The 12,965-nt window shown below is 40.1% G+C and overlaps 1 protein-coding gene across 2 annotated transcripts in view; it reads left to right on the top strand.

Annotated features, from left to right (window-relative positions):
- The window catches only part of LOC309511372 (phospholipase A and acyltransferase 5-like), a 30,010-nt gene extending 22,803 nt beyond the window's left edge, over window positions 1–7,207 (top strand). For both annotated transcript variants that reach the window (XM_082186571.1, XM_082186572.1), the window contains exons 5-6: window positions 6,471–6,784; window positions 6,984–7,207. In XM_082186571.1, the coding sequence (XP_082042697.1) occupies window positions 6,471–6,784; window positions 6,984–7,106 (437 nt within the window). In that variant the 3' untranslated portion in view covers window positions 7,107–7,207. The remainder of the gene's footprint in view (window positions 1–6,470; window positions 6,785–6,983) is intronic.
- Window positions 7,208–12,965: the final 5,758 nt, after the last annotated feature.

Raw genomic sequence — 12,965 nt, 5'->3', positions numbered from 1 at the left:
TAAGAACTCTAGCGGCGGCATTTTGGACTAACTGTAGCTTGTTTATTGAGGATGCAGGACAACCAGCTAATAAAGCATTACAGTAATCCAGTCTCGAGGTCATGAATGCATGAACTAACTTTTCTGCATCAGAAACTGATAGCATATTACGTAGCTTAGCAATGTTTCTAAGGTGGAAAAAGGCTGTTTTTGTAACATATGAAATATGATTTTCAAAAGACAGGTTGCAATCGAGTATAACACCCAGGTCTTTTACTGTAGCGGATAAAGTAACAGGACATCCTATGATGTTAAAGTTGTATTGAGCGAGGATTTGTGGGCGTTTTTTTGAACCGATAAGTATTACCTCTGTCTTGTCTGGATTTAATAAAAGAAAATTACGCGTCATCCAATCTTTTATATCTTTAACACACTCTGTCAATTTGGAAAATTTAGCGTTTTCATCCGGCCGTGATGAAATATATATTTGAGTGTCATCAGCATAACAATGGAAACTAATTCCATGTTTCCTTATAATAATTCCAAGTGGCATCATATATATGGAAAATAACAGAGGGCCTAATACAGATCCCTGCGGCACTCCATAGTTTACTGGAGTTATGATCGATTTTTCTCCATTTAAATAGACAAAATGGTAGCGGTCAGATAGGTATGATTTGAACCAGCTTAGTGCTTGTCCTCGAACACCAGTATAATTTTGTAGTCGATCTAAGAGTAATGTATGATCTATAGTATCGAACGCAGCACTAAGATCAAGTAAAACTAGTATTGAGATACAGCCTTGGTCAGAAGCTAAAAGTAAATCATTTGTGATTTTAACGAGCGCAGTTTCAGTGCTATGATGCGGTCTGAATCCAGACTGAAACTTTTCATAGATCTCATTTTGTTGCAAGAAAGAGCCCAGTTGAGCGGACACCATTTTTTCTAATATTTTAGACATAAATGGAAGATTTGAAATGGGTCTATAATTTGCTAGATTATTATGATCTAATTGTGGTTTCTTAATGAGAGGTTTTATAACTGCCAGTTTAAATGTTCTTGGAACATGACCTAAAGATAAAGACGAGTTAATAATATTGAGGAGAGGCTCTTCTACTACAGGTAACACTTCTTTCAGTAGTTTAGTTGGTATAGGATCTAATAAACATGTTGTTGTTTTAGATGAAGTGATAAGTTTATTTAACTCTTTTTGTTCTATAGTTGTAAAGCACTGTAATTGTTCTTGCGGGGTGATAATTGAAGCTGAATTATAAGGCGCGATTGAAGATTGAACGTTTACAATTGTGGTTCTGATGCTTTCTATTTTCTCAGTGAAGAAGTTCATGAAATCATTACTACTGAACTGTAACGGGATATTTTGTTCGGGTGACGTCTGTTTATTTGTTAGTCTAGCCACGGTGTTAAATAAAAACCTTGGATTGTTTTGGTTGTTTTCTATTAGTTTGCGGAGGTGCTCAGCCCTGGCCGCTTTTAGGGCCTTTTTATAACGTGACATACTGTCTTTCCACGCGATTCTAAAGACCTCTAAATTAGTTTGTTTCCATTTACGCTCTAAAATACGGGTTTCTCTCTTTAAAACATGCGTAGTATTGTTATACCATGGTGCTTTATTTTTCTCTCTGACCTTTTTTAATTTAATAGGTGCAACCACATCCAATGTTCTAGAGAGAATGGTGCTCATAGTGCTTTGTAATGTGTCTAATATCTCTTGTTGCAGGCACTTGACCACTGGCTTTTCTTTACAAAGAACAATTGAAATAAAACTCAAGGAACTAAGCATATTTGTCTTTTATTAAACATTTAATGAAAAGTTTTTTTTTTTTTTTTTTGGCAATGTTGTGTAATATGGCACATTCAACAATGTCACAGGCCCTGTCAGGTGTGCAACCCTCAGACTTATCAGACACTGAAATCTTCCCTTTAGTTAGCCAAAGTTCATTTCATTGTGTGCCCTTGTCCTGGCTAGAGCTGCATTGAAACTGGTTTGGGTCAGGGAATGGGGTCATAAAACACCTGTCTGCAGGCAGGAACATGTCATAATCACCTAAAAGCAGTTCTGTTAGGATCAGCATAAGTGTATGTAATACAGTGAGCTTGATATGTAATTGTGGAACTTTCCTTACCACTTTCAAATAATGTGCATAAATGTGAATCTCTGAAAATGCTGAAGTCATGCACAGATCCTGGCCATTCTGCTTTCACATTTATATGGAAGATTTTAGTCAACTGCCTTTTTTTTATTTGATATAATATTATTAATCTGGAATATTAAGAATCACAATAGTAACTGGGCTGCACATTTACATTGTGAACCCCCTTTCTGTTCACATAATCCCCTTCATTGAGGCCTTGATGGCAGTCTATGGTCTAGCCTATAGTCTATGGTACCAATCATGTTAGTGAAGCCTGAGTGACATATACTGTAATCGGCATGGTCATGATTGCATGATCTTCATAAAAAATTATGATAGCCAAAAAAAAAACAAAAAAAAAAACTGCTTTAAAAAAAACTGCTTTACAACATTGGGTCTTAAGTGGCTTGGAAATGCCACAAAAAAACCTAAAACTGTTTTTTAAACCTAAAAGCACCAGGTAAACTCCGAATGACACGACAGACAGCACTATAGCAACAATGACATCTGCTTTTCACATTAAGTGAATCATGTGATGTCGAACACATCTTCTTTGTCCAAACAGCGCTGGTTAATAATTCCCCACGGAATAATTCACCAGCGCCGGGGTGTCTGTCGCCCCCCCAGTTCAGCGCGGACTCCCTGTGACTTTTACAGCCTCATGACACACACACACATACACACACACACACACACACACACACACACACACACACACACACACACACACACACACACACACACACACACACACACACACACACACACACACACACACACACACACACACACACACAAACATCCGTTGTGTTTAACTCAACATTCTTTAAATGTGTGTAACTCAGACATGTATCTGAACTTCCTGTATGTATGTGTGATTAATGTTGTTTTGATCATATAGTTATGATCTTCGAATGTTTGGATCTGAAATGTATTTTTGAAGAATGTTCTCCCAGTAGAATCGCATTCCGTAACCCGAGCTCATTGGCAGGTCATAAAATTTGACCACAGAGCTATCCAGCCCTATGCATGAGATAACAGGGTCGCAACATTCCAACACACACACACACAAACACACTCTGGACTTTGAAACAGAAACCCCCTACAGAAAAGGACTTTTACCCATAAAGTCACTCTTAAATGTACTAAATATATATATTTGTGTGTTAAGAGGTGTGTGTAAACCATAGGAAAGCATATGTCCTATTTGTAACATTAATAGAACTGCTATTGCCTATACAAATGCATAATAATGTATCTTTGCATGGCTACAAAGCCTATATTCTATTTTCGATATCTCTGTAATCCTCTCCAGCTAACGGAGTTGAATTCCGATAGCAGAATTCAGTGATGCGCATTGTTTTATAAGTTCATATGTCTGGAGAAAATCCTCTCAAGTTAAAGTCAATCATGACTCATTCGAGTGGGCGTGTCTAACCGGACAAAGGAATCTTCCCGCTCGAAAAATCTCGACAGCTGATTCGTCCTACACGAAGGAGGGGACGGCACATTAGACACTGATAAAAGTCCAGACCTTCAGTTTCCTCGTTCTCTTATCGCTCTTCCAACTCATCCTCTCTTCGGACCTTCTTCTCCCCGGCGCAGCGCTTCTCCAAGGAACATCTGAAGGAGGCCCTGGCCTTCTCCATCGAACGAACCCATGTTCGAGTCGTAACAGCCGGTCTTTGCAACTAAGATTTCCAGCCTCTCCCATCCCGGGAGACGAATCTGAACTTTCTCGGTAACGTTAAATTCAAGTGAGCCTTTACATCGTCTTGCGAAACGACCCAGAAGACGAAGCTAGACGCAAACCAGCCGGACACGCGCACGCGCGCCCCCCCTCTTCAGCCTGACCAGAAAGAGCACTCGCAAGTATATTGAGTCCTATAAAAGCTGTTCCAGGTGTCTAGGTCTTAGGTCTGTGAACTAAGTTACCCTCTATCTTCCCTCTATATCTTTCTTTCTTTCATTTCATTTTCATTCTGATCACGCTATGTTTATGTTTTTGTTCGGTTAAATGTTTATTTGTTTGTTTGCATTTTTACGTACGTTTATGTTTGTAGTTTATATAATCTCTAGTGTGTGCCATGTTATTAATAAACCCATGTATACTTTTAATTGTCTCTGTGTTTGAAAACCCACCTAATAAAGTCAATGAAATTGTAAAAGATCTAAGCTACAAGCTCGATATTGACTACCTTGAGTAGTTTTAATTCATAAACTCAGAAAGTTTGATATTCGCGGCCAGAAGATAAAACTTTCTTGGAGTTTGAAAAGAGATACCCCCTTCTTAACTGTAATGATCAGACAGTACAGAACAAGGTAATCTCGATAATTGATCAAATAAATGTACATGCGACTTATGAATTATGTACTTATTATTAATATTTCCAAAATTCCCTATATTCTTGAGCTAATTCACATTTACCCCGAGTCGTTATTGTTACAGCACTTTCCATCAAGTTCTCCGCATCTCCAATAGTGTAAAGGAAAGAGCCACTCGCAAATAATCTTAGGGCAAAGCAAACAGTTTGTGCTGTAGTTAAAGCCCGACTCCGACAAGTCGAAAATAAATGTGCGTCTCCAACAAATCAATAATGTAAACGACAATCTCACGAGTCACGAGAAAAAAATATATATCTCAGAAAGTGCACTATCGCGCTGCGCTGGACTTCCCGTGTCAGCTCCGCTTATAAAGCCGCAGTCTAATCCTGTTTACATGAAATAAGCCTCTGCTCCCGAGCAGGTTTAAGATTGCGCACATGTTGCTATGACAGCCAGTTCAGGATGAGCGTCGAAGAACCAAACAATCCAAGATCATGCCAAATCGCCAACAATCAAATCCAGCTAACTGAGTTAGCTACGTACGAAGAACGGGCCCCAGGTGTCAACAACAGAAAGGGGAGGAGCCGGACGTGACACATCACAGGCTATAGCCAACCAGCTCTTAAATAGGAGGAACTCCTCGGTGATAGGTGCTCACAAATGTCAATCACCGCCACTCATCTCATTCATTCGGTTACACCAGGAACGATCTTAAAGGAGAACTCCGGTGAATTTTTAAGTTAATCTTGATCGTTTACCTTTGTGAGTACTGTCTATAGAAAAAAAAAACGAACCGGATCGGATCTTGTTGTCATGTAAGGGCCCTGTTCATGTTGGACAGACATTTTAATTGCATTTTGTGTCTGTTAAGAGGCACAAACACACTATTTAGGTTAATTCCCCCATAACTGCCGTTTTAGCTGAGTGGGAGCTCTGGGCATTAACTGTAACAGCTCCGCGTTGCAAGCACTGATCCGGTTCGGTTTTTTTTCTATAGACAGTACTCACAAAGGTAAAACGATCAAGATTAACTTAAAAATTCACCGGAGTTCTCCTTTAAGAACTTCTGCAATAATATGAGCCACTGGAAAACCTCTGGTGTGTGTCTGTAGCTTTAACAGCATCACTAGATTAATACTTAGTTTATAATCAGAATATAGACACTTAAATATATTCAGGCCTAGCATTAATTTAGTTATTTAAACAAGACAACATAAAAAAGACTCGTTCCTCAGTGTTCCTCCTCAGCAAAGTTCTGTTCGACCATCAGTTTCTCATCAACACACTGTCAATTAAATATGCACTTTAGTTAATCACTGAACAGAATGTGAGTTTCCACAAGTGTGCTGAAATTATGAGCTTGACTGACAGCTTCAGTGATTATAGAGCGACGGAGCCGTGCTCGCTTTCTGTGTCACTCAATCTCAACATATGAGAGTAATATCTGAGTGTGAAAATATGACTGGAAACGGCTAATATGAGCCAATAAATGCTCCTCTTCTGCTGGTCAGAGTGGGAATTACTGTCTTTTTTATTTGTAAATAAAAGTGTTTCTATTAAATGTTGGACTTCCTACATCTTGAAACGTTCGGTTTTACAAATGTGGACGATCTCAGATGGACGAGGAAATAATGTTTTGGTCATCGCATTAAAAATAACATTTGAAGTCCTGGAAAAGCGTTGCAATTACAGACGTGTTTCTTATTCCAGCGTTCCCGTTAGCTTCGTTTTTATTGCAATCAATAAATCTGGTTTATTGGCAAATAACATACGTGTGCTAACTGCATTACAATAAATACAACATTATAAAGTCAACCATTGATGGTTTTGTGTGGATTTACAGCGAGTCCAGAATGACAGCTAACAGGAAATGCCCAAGCTGGCTTATTGAACACCAGGAAGTAACCGTGCACATGATCAACTGAGCTGAACTTTTACTGAATCTGGAACATTTATTCCATTCAAATCTCATGAGTCATGATTGTTTTTAATTTTCCATTTCTTTCTCTGTAGCCGGGCGTGCCAAAGCTGGGTGCTGGTCCAGCAGTGGGAGTTCCAGCAGTGGGAGATCCAGCCGTGGGAGATCAGTAGGAAAAGACGAGGCCATTGTGAAGAAAGAGAAACTTAAGGATGTGGCTGGCCAAGATAAATACCGTGTCAACAATCTTCTGGATAAGTACTTTAAGCCTCGTCCCATTGATGAGATTGTGATGGAAGCACTGATCCGTGAGGGAGACATACGTCCGTACAATGTGATTAAAAACAACTGTGAGCACTTTGTTACGCTGTTGAGATACGGAAAGCCACTATCCCTGCAGGCACTGCCGGTACAGTAGATCGACACGACCTCACATACAGAATCATATTGTAGGATACTCATTAATGTCTCAAATGTGAAAATCACAATTACAGACTATATTATGCTCAAATTGTTTAAATTAATTTAAAATTAGGATTAAGGTCACAAAAGCAACAAGTTTTCACACAGTGATTTAGAAAATAAATACTTTCTGTTTATTCTTCTAGGTGGAAGCTGTGGAAGTTGTGGGAGCTGTAGTTGTGGACGCTGTAGTAGTTAAGCCTGTCCGTTCAGTTTGGGAAGATGTGACTGGATGGTTTAGAAAAAATAAACACGGAAATGGGAAATGAAAAATTATTTTAATTTGGATTATTTTAACCTGGATTATATTAAGTCAGCAAATGTATGGTGAATTTTGTTTAATCTGAATAAACACCTCACAGCACTGGCATCCTTGCTTTTATTCATTTAATTGTTTCAAAATGTACAAGACAACGAGAAGCAGACACAATGAACAGTGGGAAATGAAGGAATAAAAGTACAATGATGGAGGCCTTGGATTATTAATTAAATTAAAATAAATAATTAATATTAACACAATTTAACACACACACAGTTTTATAAATCTAGGCCACAGGCAGGGGCGGATTAAGGTGGTCGGGCCCCTAGGCTCTGTGTGTGAGGCCCCGCATATCATTATGCTTTACTGGACAATTTTATTCAGTGCCATACATAGTCCACACACACACACAGTAATGTGACCTAGCACACACACACACACACACACACACACACACACTGACGGTGCTGATCCACTTGTCCGACACGACTGTCGCGTGGTGTCGCGACGCCTCCCCACATTGGTACGTTGATGGGCGTTAACCGCTATGGGCGTGGTTTTGACCGAGCGGGAAATGTAGCGTATTAGAACAGAGGACCTGCGAGAGACTTCCCTCCGTCTCCATATGCTCTACTTCTATTGGATAGACGCGTCGCGTTTAACGGACTTCATTTGCATAAAGATGGGCATCGGCCAGCTTTTTGACGCGCAGCATTTTTTCAAATGAAGCGCCGCCTTCCCGGAATGCTTTGCGGGTGCGACAAAGTCGCTTGACGTCACCCATAGGAATATAGTGGAGCGCGGCGCGACAGAAGTGTCGCACGGACAAGTGGATCAGCACCGTGAGACAGCCAATACTGCAGTGTTTCCTCTACATTCCTTCGACCATCACAGTAAGAAAGTTACGAACAAAACACAAACACAAGCACAAGGCCCAGTGCAGAAGCAGCGGTTTAATAATGACCCAGAAACACCGTCTCTACAACCACAACTATCATCAACAGAGATGAAGATATCACCCTCTGCCACCACAGCCACTAAACTATTACTGAGGAAATATGCAACTATAAACTGCAGAGCAACAGGACTATTATTCTGTTGAACTGTGGAAGAACTAAAGCGGCACGGCTTGATCTTTGGGCGACCAATCAGCAGAAAGGGGCGTCTCAAGCCCCGCCCACATGTGGCAATCGAATATTCAAGCCATAAATCCATTTTATACCCTCAATCTAAACATATAAAATCAAGCCCAATTCTCGTTTTTTTTTTTTTTTTTTTATGAATAATGAGTCGTTTTCTGCTTTTCAATTTTAAATCGAAAAACGAATGAACTTCTTTCTTGATTTTCTGGCAGAGAAGTCCTTAATGAGGCCAGTAAAATACTAAAATCCAATTTGCACAGAACATTATTTTCAATGGGCATCAGAGACGGGTGATTCAGTGGGTTTGGCCCATCGTGGATCTCAGTCTATGTTTAATTAGTCCCAGTTTAGAAAAAGAGCTGGCGTTGGTTACAGGAAAAGTCATTAATACCCGGAGCGCTATATCAACATCTGGAAAAGCTGAGTGTAGTTTCCTTGCTCTTATGAGTTGTCCTTGCTGAGGTTTCCTCGGTTTCTTTGATAAATTGTCTGAATTGTACAACAATTTTATCCACACAATCCTCCTCTAGATCCCCTGCATATTTCTTCTGCAGTTTCGCTGCTCCTGTGAGAAGGTCTTGTATGGGGATGGATGTGATCTATGTAGGAGTGATCCCCCTATCCAGCTCGCCAACCAGACGGCCTATGATGGCTTTTACTCCTCTACAGTTCTGTCAAAGTCCTTGGGTAGAGAGTAACATCAGTCAGGGGCTGCATTCTGGCTGCAACTTTTCAAAAATGAAAGTCAGGTTGACGTCAGAAACAGACTTTGGAGTTTGGTTGGAAATGAAGGTCGGGTTGACGTCAGAAACAGACTCTGGAGTTTGGTTGGAAATGAAGGTCAGGTTGATGTCAGAAACAGACTCTGGAGTTTGGTTGGAAATGAAGGTCGGATTGACGTTAGAACTCGACTGATGTTGGTTTATGATGTCAACCTGATCTTCATTTTCAACCACAATACGTCTGTCCAACGTTGGAGATTAATGTCAGTCTGATGTTGGATTCTGACATCAACCTGATTTTCATTTTCAACGTTGGGTTTGGTTTTCTAAATGCGAACTTTGTCACTGTTTTGGAGCGCACTAGCTTATAGATAACAGTAAGGCTAACATATTCATACTAACAGCCAAAAGACTTTATATAGGGCAATATTTGAGGGAACAGGCGTTTGGGTGTCCAAAACCATTGTGGACGTTATTGAGTGACTTATTCAGTCTCACATTCAATCCCACTGGAACTGTGTTCTAGAAATACATCTGATATTGATATGAGGGAAGGCATAGATTCAGAGGCATACGCTACTGTAAGTATTACATACAACAATGCAACAATAATAAAACAATGCTTTGACATTTACTTTTTACTTTTGATTCTTAAGTACTTTTAAAATCAAGTACTTACCTTTACTTGAGTAAAAATAGGTCTTTACAACTTTTACTTGTAACAGAGTAATATTTGACCAGTCGTATCTGTACTTTCACTCAAGTAAGGAAGTGTGTACTTTGTCTGCGTCTGTTGTTCTGAATGTGTCGGGGCCGGACCGCTCATAGTCAGGTTCAGTGGATTCATCCGCTTGTTTTTTCCTTCTCCTGTCTCTGGGACAAAGGTGGAGACATGTTTTTTGCATCACTCTCAAAGTCCTCTGGTAGACTGGCCACATAATCCCTCATCGAGCTGGCCAATATAGCAGCATTACATGACTCCAGGTCAACTGTCTGTAAAGCAGTGCTAGTCTTGTGGAAACACTGCCGTATGTTGTTCCACATATTCCACAGAATGGCATCCTCTAGTTTTTCCATCTTCAGATACAGAGTCCTGGCTTCATCCCGTGCAGTAAGACATTGGTTTGTGTCATCACTGATCTTCTGCAGCGAGTCCTGGATGCTGGTGTAATTCTGGTGCTTTTGTTGCTTGAGCGTGAGCTGACCATCTAGTGTCTGGAAGACTTCTCAAAGTCTCGATCCTCTGGTTGTCATTCGGCTGTAAACCCGCTGTAATTGTCTGCCAAGGTGGAAAGATTCCTCCATCTCAAGGCAGCAGTCCACAGTCAATCTCCACCCACCGCCAGCACAGCGAGTAACATACGCCTGCATCTTTATTCTGCCAACTTTCAGGTCCCATTTTAATCCAACATGCCCTCATGTCTTCATCAATTTTATCCCAACATGCAGGGTCTGAGCTGTAGGCAGCAGGACTGTGTCCTGTCCTCCGCAGCAGGGCCGGGGATTCCCTCCATCTACGAGCAGCTGAACTGTGTCTGCAGATTTAAGATCTGTGTGTGAAGCGCTTCGGGAGGCTGAAGTGTCTGACTCGGTCCCTCTGTCTCAGTCTCAGACTCCCGATCCGAGTGAGATGGTAGTGAGGCTGCGGGATCGTCACGGCGGCCATCTTGACTGGTGTCTGAGGACCAGACTTAAAACCAACCTGTGTAATATGCGTGTCATTGTAAAATAACTCCCCCAAATCCCCTGAGATATGACCGGTGACATGATGAGCTGAGGATCCGCTGCAGGAGTTTCACCCGTGGCACTGATGCTAGCCGACGCCAGCCGGCAGTCCTGTGGATCTAGTCTTCGACTCTATGAAGATTCAGCAGCCGTGAGCTAGGGGTGGGGGGGCCATATGGCAAAAACATTATATCATGATTTATCACGATTCTTTTTCATGTTGGTTTTACTATTTTGCAAGTGACTGAGCGGTACAGCCACACACCATTTATCTATTTTAAAAACACAGATTTACAAGGTAACAAAATATATATAAAGAACGGCAGTCATTTAGGCTTTAAAGCACATACAAATAATGAACTTTTGTGAATGTACATGTGATTAACATGTGATGTGAATGTATGTGGCTTTGTACAACAGTAACATCTGGGTCTTAGCACTAGTTTATGTTAAATATGTTTGAAAGCTTTATATTCTAACGGCTGAACACATCAGACACACTTTTGGCAGGATGTCCTTGCACTCTTCAGCCTGAGGGAGGCGCTCTAATTATGATTAAAAGACTTCAGTACACACAACAAACCCATAGAATGCCATCTTAGAATTGTCTTAATGTAGAATTTATTGCGTCCGAATTTTGTTTAGAATATTACAATTTAGGAATTCCAGTGAGGAAAAAAGTCATGTCTAATCTCAGAACTAACAAAACAAACACAACAGAACTACTGTATATAAATCTATTCACATGAGCAGGTAAACAAACTAAGACCGGCTGACCCACTGGATTCATGAACACATGCCTGCCGAAGCGCTACATTTAATATATCCTGCACACTTTATGACTTAAAATAGTCTAGAAAATCCAAAACATATTTGTTGCAGAATGCTGAACACATTTATTTATTCAGTGTATATAGAGGTCTATATTTGGATGAATATTCTAGACTTGTGTGAGAGTCGTCTCCTCATACAGAGACAGAGGCTCCAGAACTGAACCATACGTCTACAAAAGCAGATCGTGGAGACATTTTAATCATCCACGATCAAACATTGTGATATTGCACACCCCTACCTTGAAGTATCCAGTCAATTTAGGGATTTTTCTCAGTATATCTTGGTCACGTTGTTCTTTTAACCTTTGTATTCTTCATTTTTGTGCTCCTCTATCGTATGCTCTTTCTGGTATTTTGCCGCTATGCCGTCTAGCAATAGCAGTGACGTATATGAAGATGATTGACATGATCTGACCAGTAGCTGATATGACAGATGTTACCCAAATGCCACATCTATCCAATCACCTGCTTTCTTTGTTTCTCATGGGCCAATGAGAGTCTATTTTTGTTCGTGCTGAAGTATATAAAAAAAAAAAAATAGTCTGGCCAATCCGGAGCCTATGCTAGCCTGTGCTAATCGTGGCCACAGCGTCAGTCATCAGGGCCAGAGCTGACGGGGACTGGGACTCTTATTTTGTTTAGTTTAGTTCCTGTTTCTCTGTTCAGTTCTGGTTACTGATGATCTCCTCGTTAGTTTCTATGGTTAGGTATGATTATCACCTGTCAGTCACGTGCTTCGTCTTGTATTTAAACTCCTGTTTTGTTCAGTCCCTTGTCGGTTATTGTCTTTTGTAATGTGTATTTCTCCTACGTACATGATTAAAGTCTATTTAGAGAATTTGTGATGCTTGTCCAGTAACGTTTCACAAAAACCAGTGGACCATGGATCTTATTATGTGGTTTTACAGCAAAGTTCACTTTGACTCTTCACTGAAAGTTGGGGTTTGATGATAATATGTGTGGTTTATGTGAGAACTCAACATTTAAATTTAGATAATTCACATATCATTTGATGCCAAAATTTCAAATGAATGTGAAGATAATTTGCAGCTCAAAACCACTGATGGCAGAAAAAAACTAATTTCAATAAATTTTTTAAAATATCAAATAGAAATCAATCAAAAAAGGCCTGAATACTCTCACAGCAAAACACAGTGGTTTTCCTGGATCTGGAAACACTTCACAGCTCCACGTCAGCATCATCACACAAATCAACCCGCTTACATTTACATATATCAAAAATAATTCATTACCCGTACTTAATTGAATTGAAGACATTTGTACATACAATTGAACTGAATTCATTCAAAATAAATCAGTTTAGTAAGACTGATTAGCTCTTCTGGCTAATTGCTATTTGGTAAGATTAGTTCTTGGCGGCTCATTGTTTCTGCCTACAATGAGGACACGATGTTTGCTAATGTGATGGAGTTTTTAATAAATAAAA

The sequence above is a fragment of the Leuciscus leuciscus genome (genome assembly GCF_965113295.1).
Source record: "Leuciscus leuciscus genome assembly, chromosome: 12".
Classification (NCBI taxonomy): domain Eukaryota; kingdom Metazoa; phylum Chordata; class Actinopteri; order Cypriniformes; family Leuciscidae; genus Leuciscus; species Leuciscus leuciscus.
Note: the sequence above shows the minus strand (reverse complement) of the source record. Positions and strands in the feature narration are given on the sequence as shown.